This window comes from Podarcis filfolensis, assembly GCF_964270895.1.
Source record: "Podarcis filfolensis genome assembly, chromosome: 12".
NCBI classification, from domain to species: domain Eukaryota; kingdom Metazoa; phylum Chordata; class Lepidosauria; order Squamata; family Lacertidae; genus Podarcis; species Podarcis filfolensis.
In genome coordinates, this window is record NC_139614.1 from 34,446,892 (window position 1) to 34,469,750 (window position 22,859).

Sequence of the window (22,859 nt, forward strand, 5' to 3'; positions counted from 1 at the left end):
AGAAAGAAAGAAAGAAAGAAAGAAAGAAAGAAAGAAAGAAAGAAAGAAAGCTAGCTATCTTAAAACATCTGCTATGTCCATCCCAGACAATATATTATATACAGTTTATCATCATTGTCTCATAGGACAAATTTCTGGTTTAAGCAAATCTTTATAACAAGCTGGATCACAGCAGCAGTACTACCAACATGCTGATTTCTTTTTTATTCATGATTTTTATGGGGGGGGGGGAAGGGAAAGATGGGATGGGGGAAAGGAAAAAAAATAGAGAAGGAACAAAATGGGGTACAGTGTATCTTATATAGAAAGAGTGGGGAACCTCTGACCTGCAGGCCAAGCCACTAGGGTTTTAAATTTGGTCTGAAGTTCAGCTTCATGGTCATGTTTCTTGGTCTTGTCATTACATACTTGAATAAATGGAAATGAGGAAGGAACTTTATAACTTGGATCAGCAAAGGTATGCGCACAGAGATAGCCGGAACTGGTTGCCACATTCATGTTACGGAAATCAAATTGTTAGTACTTACTCTGCTTATAACGAGCAAAGAAACCTCCGCCTCTCAAAGTGGCATCTGTCCTTAGTTTTACATACAAACTGTCCCCAGTAGAGTGGAGGGTGGGTGGTATCTGGTCATCACAAAATTTGCCCAGCATCTTAGCATTGGTACTGTTGCCATCATAGACCTATATAGTTATAGGGCAATAGAAACACAGAAGTAAAAACAGTATTAGCTGACTGCTAAATTGATCATAGATCATATTTAGCATAGGGTAGATGTGCAGTGCAGTGGGAATTAATCTCGTATTTCCTCCAGAATGTATGCAAATGAGCACATGTTGAACATACTGCAATCCTATTGTACAATCCATGGGGTACGGCTAACTGAAGTCACACAAGGCTAGACAGACACATATTTGATTCACGATACCATGAGATGTCTGCTGTGGGATGTTTCTGTTTTGGCATAAATAAATTTAAAAAATTAAAAATTATCCAGTAGCATGCACATGAAAGCTTATACCCAGAACAAATTTAGTTGGTCTCTAAGGTGCTACTGGACAATTTTTTTTATTTTTTTATTTATTTCAACTGCGTCAGACCAACAAGGCTGCCTACCTGAATCTGTTTTGGCAATTATTTCATCCTGGTGCTGTAATTTATTTATTTGGCTGTATTTATGTGCCACTTTTCCTGATGCGATATCCGAATAGCCAGGATAACACCATGATGAAAAGTAAAAACAAGAAAGCGGGTGCAAAAGTAGCTGCAGAGAAACCATGGCTGCATTTGCATGTCATGCTACAGTAAGTGAAATCATGGCTTACTGGAACCATGCAGACATTCAGCTGTCAGCCACTTTGCTCTGCCCTGGTTTTTTTAAATCCCATGCCATGTGCATAGCTGTCAACTTTTCCTTTTCTTGCGAGGAATCCTATTCTGAATAAGGGAATTTCCCTTAAAAAAAGGGAAACGTTGACAGCTATGGCCATGTGGAGATGAGGTTTGGCTTAGTGTGTGATCTGAACCTGGTCTCAAAGTTAAGCTCTCTCCTCGCTCAACATGAAACACAGCCATAGTTTCTTCTTGGTTGCAGTTTGTGGCTAGCAAGGAGACACTTTAACCAAGCGTTCCCGTGGTTGGAAGCAAAGTGGTTGCAGGCTCTTCTCTGGGAGCCCAGAGTTTGACTTACGAAGTCATGCAAACCAGGCCAGTGGCTACACACAGGTACTGGAAAGGTGTATGAAAGAATGGAAGGGACTTTTGGTTAGACCACCGTGACATGGCAGTTTTCATCAGAATCAAACCTTATAAAACTTCAGCATGACCCTGCACCTAAGCACTATTAGGATAATGCTGACTGTTCAAATATTTGCCAGACTCATATGCGCTTTCAGGAATAACAGAAGTGGCTGGAATGTCCAGCATTTGGATGCTGATTGTTGTTGTTTTTTTGGGGGGGGGCATTCACCAGGGGGGTAAAAAGATATTCTAATACTCTGATTATTAAGGAAAATATTCAGGTCATTTATATAACAATTTGAATATGGACAGACAATGGAGTTCTTGTTAGGGAACTCGCTGCCTTTGTTCTTATAATTCATTAAAGCATTTTGCTAACAGCCTGATGTGCAAGACACATTCCCGCTCAGGCTGAAAAATGTTCATCTTTATAGAAGACAGCTCTCTGTGGAAGCGAAATTTAAGTGGCAGAACGCATTCTAGAATTTCTTAAAGTGATGGCACACTTTATGAAGGAACATCGACTGAAGTCCCTGCCTATCCTTTGCCATCGCATGGAGAAAATCACTGACTACTGACCTCCAAACTTGGTCCTAGCTCTAGGGAAGGGACAGTGTAGAAGGGAAAAGATCGGTCATGGGGTGGGGGAGTTATAACAGTAGCAGTTTGCTCCCAAACCCATAAGAGAGGGAAGCTACCCTGTTCCCCCACTTCATGATAGTGGTCCCAACACTGGAATCAGCAGCTAAGGGGAAAGCCAAGTCTGAGGACCTCCAGATGCTGTTGGACCAACTCCCATCAGCCCCACTGGTATAATGAATGGTTGAGGATGATGGGACTTGGACAACATCTGAAGGGCCATGGGCCATGGGCTCCCCATTCTTGCTTTAGCCACATTTATAGTCTCATTCTTGGGGCTAAAAGGAGCAACTGGAACTTGGATAGCAACCAGAAGGACTCTCTTTTCTTTTTTCTTTTCTTTTCTTTTCTTTCTTACTTTGCACTCTTCTTTCCTAGAACAGTTGAGACCAACCACAGTGACTGACTGCATATAGAGTAAAAGTGCCCAATATGGCCAAGAATGAAAAGTCCTCGATTAGGAAGAAGTTTGGATTGCAAATTGCAACTCCAGGGCTGTGTCCCCTGAGACTAAGTAATGGGAAAATGAGGGGTGGAAATGACATCCATACATAGCTATGGGCAACAGCTCCTTCCACCATGGTGGAACCTTCCCCCAGGCACTGAGTGGCTTGGAATATTTTTGTAAAGAAAAAAGGCTGGTTATTAGTGGAGAATTGTTCTATTGGTGTTGAAGGTCTCTTTTAACATTTCTTTCCTATCTCTAGAACAGTCCCTAGTACTCCCATCAGCCCCAGCCAGCATGGCCAATGGTTACTGGTGATGGGAGATGGAGTCCAACAAATTTGTTTTTTTTTTTAAGTAATATTTATTAGGTTTTAAAAGATGGAGTCCAACAAATTTGGAGGGCTGAAAGCTGAGGAAAGCTGCTCCAGAGCAAGCCACACAGTGCCATGATTTGTACTGACCATCCTTGGGGATCAACCTTAATAATCAACCTTATTGGGGGGAAATAAGCCATTGTACATACAGCAACATAGTCATATTGACAACTTGAATGAGACTCTAGGTGGAACTGATCAAACTGGAGTTCAAAAGGGCTTCCATGACTTGACTTGAGGAGCCAGTAGCATTCTGAATTGTGGTAGTAAGGTAATGGATAGTTGGGAGACGTAAAGATTCCAGAAGAAGTTGCAAGGGTTCCACCACAACCTGAAAACAAGTACAAAGAAAACACAGCTCAGCCACGTTGACCAACCTCTGTTAAGGTCCAAAGTGCATGCCCAGTAAGAGAGAAATCCTTAACATTTCGCATCCACATTGGAGGAAAGTGGTGTATGTCATGCAACATTTTCTACTCAGGGAACTGGTAGTTTGAAAATCAGTGGCTCTGGATGATACCAAGAATGTGACTGAAGGTTAAGTGGCAGGAGGGCAAGAGGCCAAAGTATCATCACTGAGGAAGGAAAGCTGGGCTGTAGTCCTGTCCCTAGTAATAGTAGTAATCAGTAATTTCACTTCCATCAAGAAGAGACCATAAATTTTCCCAAGGGATTGTAGAATTGCAGAATTGTAGAATCATAGAATTGTTTAGTGAATTTATACCCTGCCCCTTCTCCCAAAGGAGCCCAGTTTGGTGAGGCAGTGTCCCTTTCATCCTAATGGACCAGCAGTTTCATGGCCCCTTCTTGCCACTAGTTATTTACTTAATTGACAGTATTTCCATCAGATGCATCAAGGGGGCTTAGGATGCAATAAAATCAATCTATGAATATCTATAAAACCAAATTAAGGATGCCAATATAACAGCATTCAATACTGCAATTGATAGCAATTGACAGATTTACACATTTATAAAATGTATGCAGTACTCTGCTTTTTCTTTGGAAAAGCCCAGATGGCTTATGGAAAGGTCACACCATTAATGTAAGAAAATATAGTATGAAACATTCTAAATATTAAAACCCAAAACTATTTCTGCCTGCCTACATTTCCCCCAGCATCTTTAGCAGAGGCATAACTGGACCCTGGTGGGCCTCCTTTGGGAGGGAGTTCCACCATTATGGCGTCACCACTGAAGAGGCCCTGTTTGCTGTCCTCAGCAGGTAAATGGACCCAATTATAGTCTCACCCACAGATCCCAATAAGAAAGGCTGAAGAGCTTTATTTGGGAAGGATTTGCCAACAAGATAGAGAAACAAATATCTTTCTCCCTATCTGACAGTAATAGACACCACTTTCTTTATCTCACGTTCTGATTTTACCTGTTGATGTTCCATCCCAATAAGCTGAGAATCCAGTGCTTGTATGCAAAAAATCACTTTCAAACTTTATCCACAGTTTGTTACTCTGGGAGATTGTCACTGGAGGCAACGTTGAGCCGCAGTATTTCCCAAGCAATGGCGATGTTTCGTAACCTCCATCTCTGCAATCAAGAGGAACCGCACAATGATGGTTAAAAGGAAACCCTGCTGCATGTTCAAGCACCAAAAGAGGTTCAGTTGGTGGGAATGTTGGGCAGGGGTTTTCCTGGGTCACCTCCCCAATGATGGAATTCAAGCTCACTGCCACTGCCCTGTCTCCTTATGCAGCAGCAATGCAGCTGGAGGGAGGTGAGGTGAGCAGCACAGCCCCACAACTCTGCAGCCCCCCGGTGTCTCTTTGTTAAAAGGATCAGGTAGCAGTGATGGAAAGATGATATCCCTGAGACCCACTGCCAATCACAGTAGACAGTACTGGGGTCAATGGACAATCAGCCTGACCAGGTAGAAGACAGCTCCTTACGTCGCAATGGATATTTAGTGTATGGTGTTCAGGGATACCGGCTGGAAGAGGGAGCATCTTAGGTATATTACAAGGTGAAGTGGATTCATGAACCTGTAAGATATTACTATGAAGATCTCAGAAACTTGCCTGAGTTCTACGTAATCACTTGAACACCTGGCCCCTTCCTCCAAAGAGAAGTTGGTGAAGTGCAAAGCAATCTGTTTGTTGTTCCCCACGTGGATCCTGTAGATGCATGTCATTCGGTTGGGATAGTGGCCAGGATAGTTTGGAGATGTTAACTCACCGGTCGCCTCCGTGTATTCATGTGAACAGACTTGAAAGCAAATGGAACGAGACAGGCAGGCAACGTTTAAAAGACATTGGGAATCTTGGTCTCATTGAAAAGATCTTCATAGGATACAAAGAGTTGGAAGCAACCCCTGTTACTAACCACCACCTCCCCCCAAAATTATTTTTGCTTGTTCTTTGCTACCGCTTTAAGCTAAAATGCATCTATCAAGACCGAAGATTCAAAGATTTTATCTAGACAAAAAAAAAGTTTTTATTGATAAAAATAGTAATATTCAAGGGATGGTAAGGACTTCATCCTCAGCTCAAACCAAGTTCCTTTCTGCTGTTTTCTTTTCTGCTTTTTCTGGAAGACCAAATCAGGACAGGTTCACATAGCTAGCGAGAGATAACGGCAGGGGCAAAAATGACCCAGGCACATGGTTCACAGAACACTAGATGTCAGAGCATCCTTCTCTGACCTGTGGCCCTTCCCCAACTTCTCTTGACTCCAGCTCCCATCAGCCCCAGCCAGCCCATCCAACAGTCAGGTGTGATGGGAGGTGGAGATCAAAAACACATAAGCTGCCCTGCAGCCCCTGATCCATCTTGCTGACCTCAGGTGTTGCATGGAGGTAGGTTTGGGACAAATAAGCTTCAAACAGCAATCCAGTTGGCTAGTGTGCTTAACAGCTGGCAGTCCCTCATAGGGAGGAATGCAGCATTCAAGCCTGGTTGTAACTAGCCCATGATTAATTGAGGCTTGCCTTCTCCCAACAGGGCCACAGCTAGTGACTGATGATAATGTCAGGGAAGAGGAGATCTTACTTAGTCCTTGGATTTTGAGTGAGCAAAGGCTGGCGATGAATGTCAAGCTGGGAAATGCTGTGCTAGAGAGAAAGCCTAGGCCCTGATTCAAGCATTAAAATATATCCATCTTGTGCAGACGGAGCCCCAGTTGGAGGTTTCCCATTGCAAAGTAGGTGGGCAGTTCCTATTACAATGTCTTTTGTGAAAATATGTGCCATCCTTCTAGTAACATGTGCATATAGTTAAGGGAAAATGTACTTCTCTCTCTCTCTCTTCTCTTCTTGAAGAAACCAATTAACTCTAAATTTAAATATTATCTCTTCTGTGCAGTTCTTCCACAGTAAATGAGGATGGATCTTGAAACCTAAGCAGCGATGGTGTGGTTGCCTAATGCCTCGTGCGCTTATTTTGTTTAGAGCTGCACAGTGTTCAGAGGAGATTAAAGACAGATGAATATAAAACTAAAACATCCTGCTTGGCTAATGTCCTTCCATGTAAATTTGTCCAACACTATTAGAGTAACTCTTCCTTTTTCATTTCCCAACTGGAACAGAGGTACCCTATTCAGTAACACAGCATCCAGCTCCTAGATTAAATGCTATCCATGTGAATTATAAATAGTGCAGGCACAAAGTTTTGGGTTGGTGATCTTTGTCAATAACAGGAAATCGCCTGATGTCTTGGTGCTTTTATTAACCATTAGGAGAAACTTTGTGCTTCCGTCCATTTTCAGTATATGAATTCCAGCTTGCCCAGGGGAGAGTAAAATAGTACTGAGTAGCTGTGCACAACTTTCTCTGCCAGGGTGTGAAGATGGCTAGACCCATCTGGTTCTGATCCCTGCCAGTCCAAGCCAGTCCAAAGCTGGGTCTCATGGAAAGGGCAATAAAAGCTGCTGGAAGCTGAGCTGTGTAAACAGCCAGTGGAAGATTAAAACACCATTTTGTTGTCTCTTTCTTATGCATCATTGCGCAACCCAGAAAATTAAAGCTGGGACATTTCCCTCTCCTGTTCCTCCAGAAACACAATTCAGATCCATTATTTGCCAAGATTCTAATTTTAAAAGCTAGATGAAGGGTCTTGCATTGGGCATGATTTTTCTTTTAATTTGATCTCTCCCTGTCAAAAGAGTTTTGCTACTTTCCCCGAGAGTCCTTTTATCCTAATATTTTCAACCTCCATCTCACCCTGCACCCCCCTACAGAACATACTCTAACTTCTTCTATTATTATTATTATTTGCAGACAATGGAAGAAAATCTCGGCACTTGAAATCCTGCTTGTACTGGCACAGAGTAACATAATTAACTGACTTAATTTTACCAACTCGGAGAAAAGAAGGAGTCCAAACAAAGACCCTTTGTGGGTAAGTTCAAAAGCAAGCCCGTTTAGAAACATTCAGCCACGGACATTTCAAATTGAATCTTTATCCCTCTGCAGCTTGGAGTGAATGCATTTGCCAGGCATGACATTCCTTGCCAGCCTTTGCTCACTCAAAATCCAAGGACTAAGTAAGATCTCCTCTTCCCTGACAGTCACTAGCTGCGGCCCTGTTGGGAGAAGGCAAGCCTCAATTAATCATGGGCTAGTTACAAACAGAGGGACGCGGGTGGCGCTGTGGGTTAAACCACAGAGCCTAGGGCTTGCCGATCAGAAGGTCGGCGGTTTGAATCCCCGCAACAGGGTGAGCTCCCGTTGCTCAGTCCCTGCTCCTGCCAACCTAGCAGTTCGAAAGCATGTCAAAGTGCAAGTAGATAAATAGGAACCGCTCCAGCGGGAAGGTAAACAGCATTTCCGTGCGCTGCTCTGGTTCGCCAGAAGCGGCTTAGTCATGCTGGCCACATGACCCGGAAGATGTACGCCGGCTCCCTCAGCCAGTAAAGCGAGATGAGCGCCGCAACCCCAGAGTCGGTCACGACTGGACCTAATGGTCAGGGGTCCCTTTACTTTTACTAGTTACAGCCAGGCTTGAAAGCTGCATTCCTCCCTATGTGGGACTGCCAGCTGTTAAGCACACTAGCCAACTGGATTGCTGTTTGAAGCTTATTTGTCCCAAACCTACCTCCACGCAACACCTGAGGTCAGCAAGATGGATCAGGGGCTGCAGGGCAGCTTATGCGGCAAACACATCCCCACCCACCCCAGCATCTGCTTCCGGAGGAGCCAGCCTCAGGGAACCTAACAAGAACACTGGTCCTGGACACAGTGATTGTCAAAGCGTACCTGTAGATGAATTCAACGAAACATAATTAACCGAGAACCCTTCAGAGGCAATATTGCGGTTTGTCACAAAAGATAACATCAACGTGTTGCCACTGCTGGTCATAGATGGTGGGACCGACCTCCCACAGTACCTGAGACAAAGCAATTATAAATAGCATATAACTGACCTGTTAGATCAACCCCCTTTTGAGACCTGTTTTCAAATCCCTACTTGGCCATAAAGCTCACTGGGTGACCTCGGACCAGTCACCAACTCTCTGCCTAACCTACCTCACAGGGTTGTTGTGGGGATTCGGGGAGGGGAAGAACCATGAAGAAATGTATGTCACCACCATACATTTTAAAATGCTCAGTTAATATTCTAGCCTTCAAAGTAATAAGGAGCAGAAAAAATGGACTGTTCTGTTTTACCATACCTTAAAGAGGATGGCTGGCAAAGTTGTGACAAAGAAAGGACAGGGTATTGATTAAAGTTAGATAGTGGATGATGATGGTGGTGGTGGTGATGATGATGGTAAAATTCATACTCTGCTCATCTGTGTTGTACCAGCCACTCTGAAGGGTTTAAAAGGTTGTAAAACAGCTTGATGTGATAGCAGGCTACGTCAAGTACACTTACAATGCAATCGTATACCTGACTACCCACAAGTTGCACTGAATTCTATAGGATTTATTCCTCCATATTAGCATGTGTGGCAGGTGCTGGGAACCTTTGGCCCTCCAGAAGTTACTGAACCGCAACTCCCATCAGCCTTAGCAAACACTGTCAACAGCAAAGGGATGATGGGAGCAACATCTGGAGAGCCGAAAGCTCCCCACACCTGCTGTATCAGATTGCAGATTTTATATATGCATACCGCCCCAGCGTTGTCATAGTGCTGTTGTCATAGATTTCAAGGTAATCTCTGTTGCAGTTGTAATCAAATTCCAAGTAGAAATACGAAAAGGTCAGACGGATCAAGTAACCAGGCTGAACTAAGATGGTCCATGCACATCTGACACCATGAGGGTAGATCGTTGGGTAGCCAGGACTTGAGATGATTCCGTTTGGCTCTGTGAGAGTCCCTCCACATGCTATACCACAGAGGAAAACAGGGTATAAATCAAGGCATCACAAGGCAGCTATGGAGTCAGTTAATAAATCCTTAAAGCAGTTTGATTATAATATACTTTTTTGTTAAAAACTTTCTAACTTTATATAAAAGCGTTTGCATTGTGCATTTAAGCCCTTTGTAAGGACTGTACTTTCTCCAGAAAAAGTAGATTTAATTATACAATTTAATTGCTTTTCATTACATCAGTCCAGGTAATTTGGTGACAATGGCGGGGAGTCAAAAGGAGAGAGAGTGGGGGAAGGGAGGCAACATTTACCTGCATCCAAAGACTTGTATTCAGCTAGGAAGCCAAGGTTTTCAGCAGACAAAGCTCTGAATTTGATATATAGATTGTTACGCATAGATTGAATTACTGAAGGCACAGTTTCACCACAGTATTTCCCCAAGGAAGGAGCATTCACATTGTTTCCATCTCTGACCTGCAAGGGGGCAAATGTGCAGAACTCGTGAAATAGCTGCCACATTAAGCATACATAGGAAACAGGCTTGTACAGTCAGGCCATGTGGCCAGGGCAGCTGTCTAACAGCTCCATCTGGTATGCAGGCTGAGACCCTACCTGCCCACGGACTGTCTCGCCAGAGTGGGGCATGCTCTAGTTATCTCTCGCTTGGACTACTGCAATTCGCTCTACGTCGGATTACCTTTGAAGGTGACCTGGAAACTACAACTAATCCAGAATGTGGCAGCTAGACTTATGACTAGGAGTGGCCACTGAGACCATATAACACCGGTCCTGAAAGACCTACATTGGCTCCCAGTACGTTTCCAAGCACAATTCAAAGTGTTGGTGCTGACCTTTAAAGCCCTAAACAAAGCATAGGCAAACTTGGCCCTCCAGATGTTTTGGAACTACAATTCGCATCATCCCTGACCACTGGTCCTGTTAGCTAGGGATGATGGGAGCTGTAGTCCCAAAATATCTGGAGGGCCAAGTTTGCCTATGCCTGCCCTAAACAGCCTCAGCCCAGTATACCTGAGGGAGTGTCTCCACCCCCATCTTTCTGCCAGGACACTGAGGTCCAGTGCTGAGGGCCTTCTGGTGGTTCCCTCACTGCAAGGTTACAGGGAACCAGGCAGAGGGCCTTCTCGGTGGTGGCACCCACCCCGTGGAACGCCCTCCCATCAGTTGTCAAGGAAATAAACAACTATCTGTCTTTTAGAAGACATCTGAAGGGAGCTGCCCAGAGTGGCTGGGGAAACCCAGCTGGATGGGCGGGGTATAAATAATAAATTAATCATCATCATCATCATCATCATCATCATCATCATCATCATCTACACACTGATTGGCAGTGGCTTTCCAGGGTTTCACTCAAAGATTTCAGGGATTGAAACAAGGACCTCCTGCATGCAAAATTGCTCTCTACCTGTGGGCGATGGTCCTTCAGCTACTATAAAGGTAAAGGTAAAGGGGCCCCTGACTATTAGGTCCAGTCATGGACGACTCTGGGGTTGCGGTGCTCATCTCACTTTACTAGCCGAGGGAGCCGGCGTACAGCTTCCGGGTCATGTGGCCAGCATGACTAAGCAGCTTCTGGAGAACCAGAGCAGCGCATGGAAACACCGTTTACCTTCCTGCCGGAGTGGTATCTATTTCTACTTGCACTTTGACATGCTTTTGAACTGCTAGGTTGGCAGGAGCAGGGACTGAGCAACGGGAGCTCACCCCGTCACGGGGATTCGAACCGCCAACCTTCTGATCAGCAAGCCCTAGGCTCTGTGGTTTAACCCACAGTGCCACCCGCGTCCTACTGTAGTGCTACTGTAGTGGACTGTTATTCTTTTCACACTTAAAGGTGATGACCCTACCTAATCCATGTTTTCCAAAACAATAACAGAACCAAAATGCGGCTCTCCTTCTCTGAAATTTGCAGTGCACTTCTCCATCCAAGTAACATGTGCAAAAATGCATGTGCTGGAGTACAGTGCCCATAATTAATGAAAACAACAAACCAAAAAAATCATTACATTACGGGGAGGTGTTTTGCAATGTGTATAGTAAGCCAAATTGCACAGAAATGTGTGTATTTCTGGAGAAATTCACTAATGAATTTTCATTAGGACTTTCAAAACAATTGCAAACAGATGTGGAAACATGGAGAGCTGTATTTAAGATTGGAAAATAAAAATAAAAACAGAAAATGGACAGATTCACCCAACTTTAAAGTACTCTATTCCGTCTCTCTTTCACTCCTGCCTCCCTCATTTGAACCCTAAATATGTTTCCTCAGAATAAAAGTCCCATCAGTTTCACAGGGACTGGCACTTAGTACACTTAGAATTGTCTTTTGGTAAAACTGAGCTCCATAAACCAAGATTTATATTTGGGTTTCTTTCTTTTTTAAAAAAGACACTTCACCTCAACATAATCCAAGTCACAAATGCTGATGTTACGGAGCCGAAAGTCAGTGAAGTTCAGAATCACTCGATGGCCTTCTGGCTGAGAGATGATCCACTCGCAGATCTTGTAATGAGACAATGGCCTGGTATAATAGGGTGATCTGATGACACCTTCACCGGACAAAGCTCCTCCACAGGCTGCCAATAGAAATGGACCATTAGTAATTCTACTGATAATACTAGGAAGCAGTTTCAAATCAGGGTGGATAAACATCAATGGGTGTTTTTAAAAAATAAAAAATAAAAATCGGATTTTTTAAAATTTAAATCACATTTTTAAAATAAAATGCTTTTGGGGGAAAACTCTTTCTAAAGATAGTTTTCTATTTAAGTTACATTACAGTCCAAAGGCTATTCATCAGGAAATAAGGATTTGTTTTAATTTTTTCAGTCTAAAAAAACTCAGTCTAAGTTTTTTTAAAAAAAGAATTTGTTTAACCACATCAGTTAACAAACATGGATACATATGCTATAATGTTATTGTTTTAGTTAAATAAATGGTTTAAATTGTTATTAAAGAAATGATTATTTTTCTTCTTCCAGTAAAGTACACCAGAAAAGTTGTCCAAATATAAACAGTTAACTTATCAAACCTAACAATAATTCCATAATTATCTGTCTATGCATTTCTAATAGTATACTCAAATCAGTAATTTTTTATATAACTGTAAAAACTACTCTGAAAATTTATTATCCCAAAAATGAAACCTTCACCTGGTTGTAAATATTAAGATTATACCAGCAAGGATGAGTCTTTCTGTAAAAATAAATAAATGATTTAAATCAAATCCACCCTGTTTCAAACCAAACAAAACTACTGATCCAAATTCAATATTGTACACACTGAATGGCAGTGGCTCCCCAGGGTTTCAGAGAGAAAACTCTACCTAGACATGCTAAAGATCAAACCTGAGTCCTACCGCATGTTCCATCACCTACCTGGGATACTTATAGCTACTATAAGTCCATAGTGTGCTCCATCATGATGACATGTGAGAACCTGGTAATGTCTTCTCTTTCCCCTATCAACTTTATTTAAAAGTAATTGAAACCTAGGATGCTGCCTTATACTGAGTCAGACCATTGGTCCATAAAGCTCAATATGACCTACCTGGCTGGCAGTGGAGCTCCAGGATATCAGGGAGAAGTCATTCCCAGTCCTACTTGGAGATGCAAGTAATTGGACCTAGGCCAGCGGTTCTCAACCTGTGGGTCCCCAGATGTTGTTGGACTACAACTCCCATCATCCCTGAGCTCTGGCCTTGCTAGCTAGGGATGATGGGAGTTGTAGTCCAACAACATCTGGGGACCCACAGGTTGAGAACCGCTGACCTAGGCCCTTTTGCGTGCAAAAGCATATGCCCTACCACTGAGCTACAACTCTTTACCACATCTCAGGTTGTCCATGGAATTTCACTTTAGAATTGATTAATAAATCTTTAGAGAGATTGACTAATGAAACCTGAATTCGCTCCATCAGAGTTTTTCTCATGTCTAGTCCTATAAACACCAACAGACACCAGTGAGTTCTATGGGAGAAAATACATAACGGCCCACCCATAGGGCGGTGTTGCACAGGTAAGGGATAATAATTTGCTCAGTTGATTTGCTCCTGGGTTCAAGTGAGGACTCACGGCATTTATGAACCATTTCCCTTACCAACATCATAAACAGCCCTGAAGCTAGATCTTTGTACTGAGGTATCGGACTTGAACTTGACCCAGAGGTTGCTGCCATGGGAAGTGATAGCTGAAGGAAGTGTATTGTTGCCACAGAACTTGTTGATTAAGGGGTCCATCTCAGTGTCACCATCCCGGACCTAGACCACAAAAGAAAATGAAACCACTGAAAAGGTAAGCATCAACCAGAACCATGTTTTCAAGGGAATGGCTGGGTGTGCCCCAGACCAATTCAAATTCCAGTTCAAGAAACAACAGCATTCAAACACACCTGCTGCTTACCAAACTGGTGTCTCCCATATTGGCTGCTGAAGAAGGTAGAAAGGTGATTTTAATCTTTACATATAAGCTGTTAAAGATCTGGCAACCTCTCCTCTTAGTCCCTCTGAATCATTCACAAATCTCTAGTGGCTAGAGGAACCATTCACAAGTTAGATGGTGTTATTTCAGATATGCCTGCACCAGTGCCAGATTTACGTGTAAGCTAAACAAGCTATAGCTTAGGGCCCCACTCTCGTGGGGGCCCCAAAAAAATTAAAGGAAAAAAACACCTGGATGTACATTTCCAAAATATAAGATAAAAAAACCCAAATAAAATAAAACCTACACACAGCAACAGTGTTTTGTGTTGTGTAGCTCCTATGATGTAAGTAATGGGCCCCGCCTGCCAGCCTGCGCCCTAAAATATCACTGGTTCGCTCATTTCTGTATCAATTACTTTGATAAAATACATATTTTGTTATGTGCAAATAGCTTTAGATACCTGTTAGGTCCATATAGCATATATTCAACACAAAAAAGTGACAATTTGTTGTTGACAAAGGACAGCTGGACATATAAAGGGCCCCATTACCTTAAGTAGCTTAGGGCCTTATCAAACCTAAATCCAGCCCTGGCCTGACCCTGGCACACACTTCATGAAAGCCTTAATGAAAGAAATGATGAGAACGGAGGGGAAATACCAGAACACACCAATAACACAGGGCCTCATCTGCCACTAGTGCTAAACTAGCCGTGATGGCAGCCATGGGATTGGCAATTGTGTGTAAGCTTTTTAAAATGTAAATCTATTGGGAAGGGATCCAGAGCACACAACTACTACTGGGAGAGGTGGGGAGGGGGAGGTGTTACAGGAGCTTTAATGTTTCACCCCCCACTGTGGTGCTGATCCAGACTGGACATACACCACTTGCGTTGTGGGAATGGGGAAAGCTTCCGCTTGCTCCAACTGCACATAGATCCAGTTTGAGACAACAGCATGGGGCAAAGAGTTCAAGCCCCTGCCCCCTGCTCCATGTCAAAATCCTGTATCACAGAACAAGCCTGCAATCTATTAAAAAAAAGAATCACACATTTGTGTGTGCCCCATTTGTACTAATGGACCAGCCTCCACTGGAAATGTGCTAAACCTTTGTCTTGAGTAGAATGCAACCTGAAAACAGTGGAAGGATAAACCACCTTAATCTCAGTTCACAGCTGTTAATAGATTTCTGATTTATTTTAAACATGCTGGTATAATGTGACCCATAAAGTCCTGTATAGCCAGGGACTGACATACCTGTATAATTTTAATCCTTAGGCTATATCAGATTGACCTTTCTGCATGAAATATCCTGCTGTCACAGTAAGATGTCTGAGCAGTACCATCTTCTTAGTGATCCCAGGCACTAAGGGCTGTTCTCGTGTGTTTTCAATTAGAAATATGCCGTGTCACATTTCTGAAACATCTGTGTGTCTCCATTATACTGAGCTGCAATTAGACACAGCTTTCTGGAGTGCATTTAAGTGTGTCCGTGACAATTAAACTGAAAGAAGAAGCCACTTCTTCTTAGCTGGCGTACACCATATAGAGTGGCATGTACACACAATGTACAATATAATCCATACTACATGCATTTGTGCCTGGGATTCCCCTCTAAATAGGGAGGTATATATAAAAAGTGTCATACAAATAACTTGCTGTTGATAGCTCTGGCTGAAAAAAAAAGCACCTGTTATATTTGGTCTTTGTCTAGCATTTATTCTGATTTGTTTGCGGGAAGGTTATAGGATAACAAGCACTCATCTCGATCTCATTTGTGGGGTGTTTCTATGTCTTTCCATTAATCATTTGTTTGTGCCAAACGTTTCAGTGCATTTCTGCATCACTTTCCTAACAGCAAAAAGTCTGGGTTTCTTTTTAAAGTGGATTTGCTGCGCTGGGGGCGGCAGAGCATTACATCTACTTTAATTGCAGAAACCTAAATTGACAATACACACTTGAGCCTCTCTTGAAAAACAGTGGCAGTCTGGAGGTACCCTACATGACCTGCATAATAGCCTTTCAATGAACTTTCATGGAAAGGAAAGCAGCAGCAAGAAACACCTCCCCACCTCTTGTTAGGATGCTTTAGAGCAGTTCCAGTATTGGGTTGTTAGCCATTTTTTATAGTGTTCTGTGCTTCCATTCCTCAGCTGAGTGGATGTGCAAGGAATCAGGGTGCCAGGAGTTGCCAAAGAAATGCAGACACATCAGAACAAAGCTACACTTCCTGCATTTGATCGCCAAATAACAAGGTAAATGCTTTGCTGAATTAACACAAAGTGATTGGGCCTGGCAGAAACAGTTTTGTTCCTCTTGTTGCAGTGGATTTCACTGCCGTTTTGCCAGCAATTAGGGGAGGGAATTATGAGCCCAAACAAACAGAAGCTGTCTGTTTTCATTACACACCAGGCTTCCCCCTGATTTGGAAATTAATTACACTTCGTTCCAACCAATGTCAAAGGAAGGAAGGAAGGAAGGAGCAATGTTATTACAGCAACAAGCCAAAGCTGTAGATAACAGTTCAGTTTATATTAAAGATAGTCCACAGGAACCCTTTCTCGTTTTTCCACCCTCAAAAGGCAAGTTTCAAGCTATATAAAGACAAATGAGTCAGCTGAGCCCCAGATGATGGCTGAGACCCAAAGAGCCTGAAGTGAGGGGTTTACAGTAGCATGGGGAAATTTTTGACTGCTGTTTTTGAACAGCTGACCTGATGCCACATAGAAACTAGATGTGGAAACCCCTTCTAGATTTTTTTTACTGGAATTTAAAGTCTTTATTTTATTTTAAAGACCACCTCAACTCTTTTGGATATACTTTAGAATAACAGAGTATATTAATAAACTAATTCATATTCAGGAAAAAGCTCAAGTTAATCAGACACATAAAAAGTGCTTGGGCTCCCGGATTTGAAATTATATTATCATGCAGCTTGCTTAGGATGGATTAAAGACTGGGACATGCTAAGAAATATGGAGATTCTAGACTTGGAAGGATGGAACAATCGCTACGGTTGGCACGCCTACCTAGTTTATGATAAGGTGGCTGTAAATAAGGACTTCCTGAAGCATATAATCAGGAAGTCATTATACAAGGTTTAGGCGAATTACCGATGGCTCTTAGAACCAAAGATACCCTAGTGGGTATCTCCCTTAGAAGCTGTAGCCATGAAAAAGAAAAATACGGAAAAGGATTGGCCAACATATGAACAGCTATTAGTTAAAGAGCAAGGTGATGCAAGATTAAAACCCTATGAAGAAATTAAGAATTACTGTAATAGTTGGCTGCAATATTACCAAGTAGCGCACGATTTTAAAGAAGATGAAAAAATTGGATTTGAACAGAAAACATCAAAATTACAAAGCGAACTCCTACAACCAAAGAGACTAATATCGAGAATGTTTAGTTTACTCCTGGAATGGGAACTGAAAGATAAAATAATAAAAGAAACAATGATAAAATGGTCACAAGCTCTAAGCTAGACAATTCACCTAGCTAGATGGAGAACCGATATAAATCTTACGGCTTGCAATTTGATAAAAGAAAATATAATGAAGATGTTTTACCGCTGGTATCTCACTCCAGTAAAATTAGCAAGGATTTATAAAAAAACACACACAATCAAATCTCTGCTGGAAATGTAAATCAGAGGTAGGGACTATGTACCATATGTGGTGGGGGTATAAGGTGGTCAAACAATTTTGGACATCAGTATATGAAGAGCTTAAAAAGATATTGAAGAGTTCAATTTCTAAAAAGCCGAAAGCATATTTGCTGGGCTTAATAACTAGTGACATCCCCAAGGACAAAAGGAATGTATTTCTTTACGCAACAGCAGTGGCCAGATTATTGGTGGCTAAAAATTGGAAAAAAGAAAAAAAACACCACAAATATCAGAACGGAGAGCTAAAATCTGTGAATTTGCTGAGATGGCAAAATTAACAGCAACAATTAGGGGTTGCTCAAATAAAAAAAATCAACGAAGAGTGGGAGTGTGAAAAGGAATATATAGAAAGATTAGGATTTAGAGCTTAGATTTAATATGCAATAGGTAAACCACGGAAGGAAACAAGACGTACTATAATATATATGGAATAATAAATATAAACTTTGGTTAACACAATGAGGAATAATATTGTGTAAAGAAGATCACACATGAGTGAAGGGAAGTAACGGGTATGGGGGGAGGGAGGTATTGGGGTGCATCTGGAAAACTATCAAGGATATAGGTTAAAATGATGGAGTCTAAAGAAGGAGAATAATATTAATGAAGAGCAAAACAAGGGATTTTGTGAAAAACCTGGCACAATTGAAAACATATGAGATATGCTCTTGACTGTATTTGGGTTATTATGATTGTAAAACCTTCTGAGGTTAAGACTGTATAAAATTAATAATAATAATAAAAATATATATTTAAAAAGTGCTTGGGCATGTGTATAAAATAATACTGCATGTCATTTTAGCCATCTACACACACACACACACACACACACCACTTTAATCAGTAAAGTACCAGTGAATAGAATTTAAGTTAGCTAAGGTGATTACATCTAGAACCAAACACCATTTCCCTATAAAGCAGTTGCTAAATTCGGGGTTAGCTGTAGCCTTAACTCAGGTGTGGGGAAACTTTGGCCCTCTTCAGATGTTGCTTGACTACAACTCCCATCATCCCTGACCATTGCCCATGCTTTCTGGGACCGATGGGAGTTGTAGTCATCAACATCTGGAGATGTTTCTCACATCTGTTTTAATTGATGTGAGATCATTTCCATAGTTAAGATTTCCCAGATCTTGTCTTATCTTCCCTTTGATAGTTGGAGGCTTTTAATTCTCCTCCCCCCATTTTCTTGCAATTCTTAGTTTCAAGAGAAGTTTCTGTGGAGGGAGAAGTTTCTCCTCCTTGAGGGAGGAGAAACAAATCGACAGCCCCATAGATTTAGGGAACAAATTAAATAATTATTTGAATCTGGCCAATATATATTTTGGACCCAATATTACTGTTGTCTGTTTTAGCACCTGAGAACCATGCACCTTTTATACAGCTTCTGTCCTGCTGGGTCAGGCCAAAGGCCCAACTAATCTAGCATCCTGTTATCACAGTGAGCACCCAAATGCCTGGATGCAATCATCACTCCCCCCACTTGTGATTCCCAGCAACTGGCGTTCAGAGGTAGAATCATAGAATCATAGAGTTGGAAGAGACCACAAGGGCCATCGAGTCCAACCCCCTGCCAAGCAGGAAACACCATCAGAGCACTCCTGACATATGGTTGTCAAGCCTCTGCTTAAAGACCTCCAAAGAAGGAGAGCATAGTCATCATGGCACTCCATTCTGTGCTGGGAGAAGCTACTCCTGGTGCAATTCTGCCTTCTATGCACCTCTTAAAGGCACAGGGCCCTTTGCAGAATACGGCTCTGGCAAAACAAACTCACTGAGCAATGCTTATCCTTATCTTGTATTTGGCACACTGCAACTTGAGCGCTCAATCATACGGAGATGATAAAGAGTCAGTCTTATCATAGTTATGTTGCTGTGCTGATCTACCTTTGGCTTTTTTTGATTGCTCATAACTTGTTGTCATCTGTGGCTTTTGGACCCTAATGAAGTTGAATGTCTATTTCCTTGCATATCCTAAGCTAGAAACTCTTCTCCACCATTTTTTTTGGTGCAGAGACATTCTAGAGATGCTTGAATAGATCTCCTATCACTTTCAATTTCTTTTTTAAAGTATCATGAGCCCCTTCAAAATATATCAGGACCACTGACCAGAGGGAGAAGGGGTTGCCCAGAAGGTTGCCGGCTAGTAACTCCTAAGGTTACTGGCCGGCAAAGGGTCTTGGAAAAGACCCTGATGTTGGGAAAGACTGTGGGCACAAGGAGAAGGGGATGACAGAGGCTGAGATGGCTGGACAGTGTTCTCGAAGCTACCAGCATGAGTCTGACCAAACTGCGGGAGGCAGTGGAAGACAGGAGTGCCTGGCGTGCTCTGGTCCATGGGGTCACGAAGAGTTGGACACGACTAAATGACTAAACAACAACAACAACAACTCCTAAGGTACCCATGGAAAGTCTTCCTTAATGGTGCAGATAGGGTTGATTTCAATCAGGAAAATGTTGCAGGGAAAAAGGGATAAACCACCTCTCCTCCAGATTGCCACAGTCTCATCCAAACCAAGATAATCCCCACCACGATTGTTTTTTAAATAGATATAGATGTGAAAAGATGGGGAATCCCATCACATCTTTAACAAATGTCTCATCTCATTTGGCCCATCCTCCTCCTCCTCCTTTCAAAGCCAACCTTCCAACTCTACAATTTGATGAGTCTATCAAAGTCACCTCAACGTAGTTCCAGTTGCAGCTGGGATGACTGTCCAGCTCCAGGTGTGTAAAATTGAGGATCATTTTTTCACCGGGTGGTTGTCGGATGATGTAGATACATTGCCTGTTGTTAAGGTAATTATTGGGCCAGTAGGGGGACATGAGAACCCCACTGCTGCCTGTATAGTTTCCACCACAGTTCGGATCCGCTGCATTGATGAAAAAGAAAATAAACAACAACAACAACAACAACAACAACAAAAAAATAATAATAATAATAATAATAATAATAATAATAATAATAATAATAATTTATTATGTATACCCCACCCATCTGGCTGAGTTTCCCCAGCCACTCAAAACAGCATCTGTTTGCCCTGTGAAGAGCTGCAACTGTAGACCCGGTATGCAAAAACACACTTACCGGTTGATGTTGTATATGTGATATGGAAGCCTCTGTCACTATTAGAACCATCGGAATGGAAATGAACCAAGCCATATGGGCCAGTGGTTTGAAGAGGAGGTGGCAACACAGAGCTGCAGTATCTTCCAAGGAGGGGATCTTGAGGGAGGAGGCCATCTCGAATCTAAATAAAAGCACCAATCCACATACTCATATCATGTCACACACACATGGACTTTATGGGGTGGACTTAATCCAATTTACAGTAGCCCCAATGAAACATGGTTAATTTAAGTCCCATTGATTTCTTGGTTCTGCTCTAAAAGCACGACTATGGCCACATTCGTGCCATGCATTTAAAGCACTATGATATGACTTTAAACAGTCATGGTTTTCCCCCAAAGAATTCTGGGAGCTGTCAGTATAGCATCTACAGTCGTACCTTGGAAGTCGAATGGAATCCATGAAGTCCGTTTGACTTTCAAAATGTTTGAAAACCAAAGCACAGCTTCTGATTGGCTACAGGAAGCTCCTGCAGCCAATCAGAAGCCGCGGAAGCTCTGCTGGACATTCGGCTTCCAAAAATAGTTCGCAAACTGGAACACTCACTTCTGGGTTTGGGAGCCAAAACGTTCAAGAACTAAGCTGTTCGAAAACCAAGGTACAACTTTATTTGAAGTTGACATTTATTTAAGCTGCTTATCTGGACGGCTGGAGTCTTTATGCAGGTGTTTGTGACAAAATAATGGTTCAAATTGTATTATACTGGCCTATCAAGGGAGAATTATCTCTCCCCACATATGGCAAAGTTTCTAATTTTTAAGTGTTTTAGGCTGCCGTTTTATTTACACTTATCTGGAAGTAAATCCCATGGACCTCTGTGGGACTTACTTCTGAGTAGAAATGCATAGGACTGCACCAGTAATCTTCCATCCAAAGCAGCATGTGTTATGAATAACATTTCTCTTCTAACAGATTTTACCTCCAGGTAGTCCTGGCTGCAATTATCATGGTGCTCAAGACTCAGTGTGCCAAAAGCAAATGTGATGAGGAGGCTGGGATTGGTCGAGATGATCCAGTAGCAATCCTTGTTGGGAGGGTAGTTACCAGGATAGCCAGGTGAATTAATCGAGCCATAAGTACCAGTCAGCTCACCGCCGCACGCTAAGAGGGAGACAGAAAAACGGGGGGTTCTTATTTACATTTTCACCACAGGGAGAAAAGCCACTTGTCCTACTTTGAAACAGACAGCCCTCCATTTGTGAGATGGCAGTGCTCTCTTTGAACGTGCCCTCTGTTTGAAGGGCTGTCTGGTTCAAGGCAAAGTACCAGAAGGGTATCGACAGCAGGACCCTGGATGCTGTCCCTTGATTAACAGCAGTCACACAGGTCACCATCTTCCTCTCTCTGGGGAGTTGAATCACATTTCTATTCATCTCACCAGAGTGGGGAAGACAGTGACCAAGTGACCTGTGTCACTAAATTTGCTAATTGTTGGTAAATTTGCATCTAGAAATGGAAATTAGCACAGGCACTCTTTTCTCTGCACATTTGTGTCCTCATATGTCCTCTTTTTTTGGTGGAATGTAGTGGCGTATTTCCTCTTTCTTCAGCGATGAATATGTGGCCACTCTAACCACAAGTCATGTGCCCTGAAAACCAGACATCTCAAGACTTCTTGCACCAACCTGAGATGGCATTGTAGCTAGCAGAATAAGCTCTGGGGCATATGATTTTTGAGGGTGCCTGAAATCCTTAGTAAGCACTCAAATACCCTGGGAAGTGAAATGTCCCAGGGTCATAGACACCCAGAGTACTCTCAGTGACATCACTAGGTTGTGGGGTTTTTTTTGTTTTTAAAGAAAACACCTATGCACTGCTGCCCATTCCAATATAAACCAAGTGACATCACCCTTCACTTCATATTCCGCTTATAGGCATAGAGTAACACATGTGTTAATCATATATGACAGACACAAGGCTTCCATGTTATTTCCAAACAGGGAATGCATAATATGTGACGTTTTCCTAAAGCAGCAGAATTAGAAGCTATGCATTTTGCTTGGAATTAGTAAACTGTTCAGCTGTGAACATAACTAGCTTTTTTTAAAAAAACTATTTTAAAACAAATGTTTTCAAAATGTGGACTGCTGTCTTCAGCTCTGCTTCATTCAGGGCTCATGCACACAGGAGTTTAATGCAGATTTGAAGCTGCATGTGTCT

The 22,859-nt window shown here is 42.3% G+C and overlaps 1 protein-coding gene across 2 annotated transcripts in view; it reads right to left on the reverse strand.

The window, feature by feature from the left end:
* The window catches only part of CUBN (cubilin), a 137,269-nt gene that overhangs the window by 91,800 nt on the left and 22,610 nt on the right, over positions 1-22,859 (reverse strand). The window contains exons 15-26 of one of the 2 annotated variants that reach the window (XM_083578438.1): positions 21,619-21,800; positions 20,658-20,820; positions 20,252-20,442; positions 13,582-13,741; positions 11,882-12,060; positions 9,778-9,940; positions 9,264-9,480; positions 8,407-8,537; positions 5,234-5,420; positions 4,585-4,745; positions 3,351-3,532; positions 528-684 (exon numbers count right to left, since the gene is read on the reverse strand). In XM_083578438.1, coding sequence (XP_083434564.1) covers positions 528-684; positions 3,351-3,532; positions 4,585-4,745; positions 5,234-5,420; positions 8,407-8,537; positions 9,264-9,480; positions 9,778-9,940; positions 11,882-12,060; positions 13,582-13,741; positions 20,252-20,442; positions 20,658-20,820; positions 21,619-21,800 — 2,073 coding nt within the window. Of the gene's footprint in view, positions 1-527; positions 685-3,350; positions 3,533-4,584; positions 4,746-5,233; positions 5,421-8,406; positions 8,538-9,263; positions 9,481-9,777; positions 9,941-11,876; positions 12,061-13,581; positions 13,742-20,251; positions 20,443-20,657; positions 20,821-21,618; positions 21,801-22,859 lie in introns of both variants that reach the window. The other variant, XM_083578439.1, reaches the window with a different exon arrangement.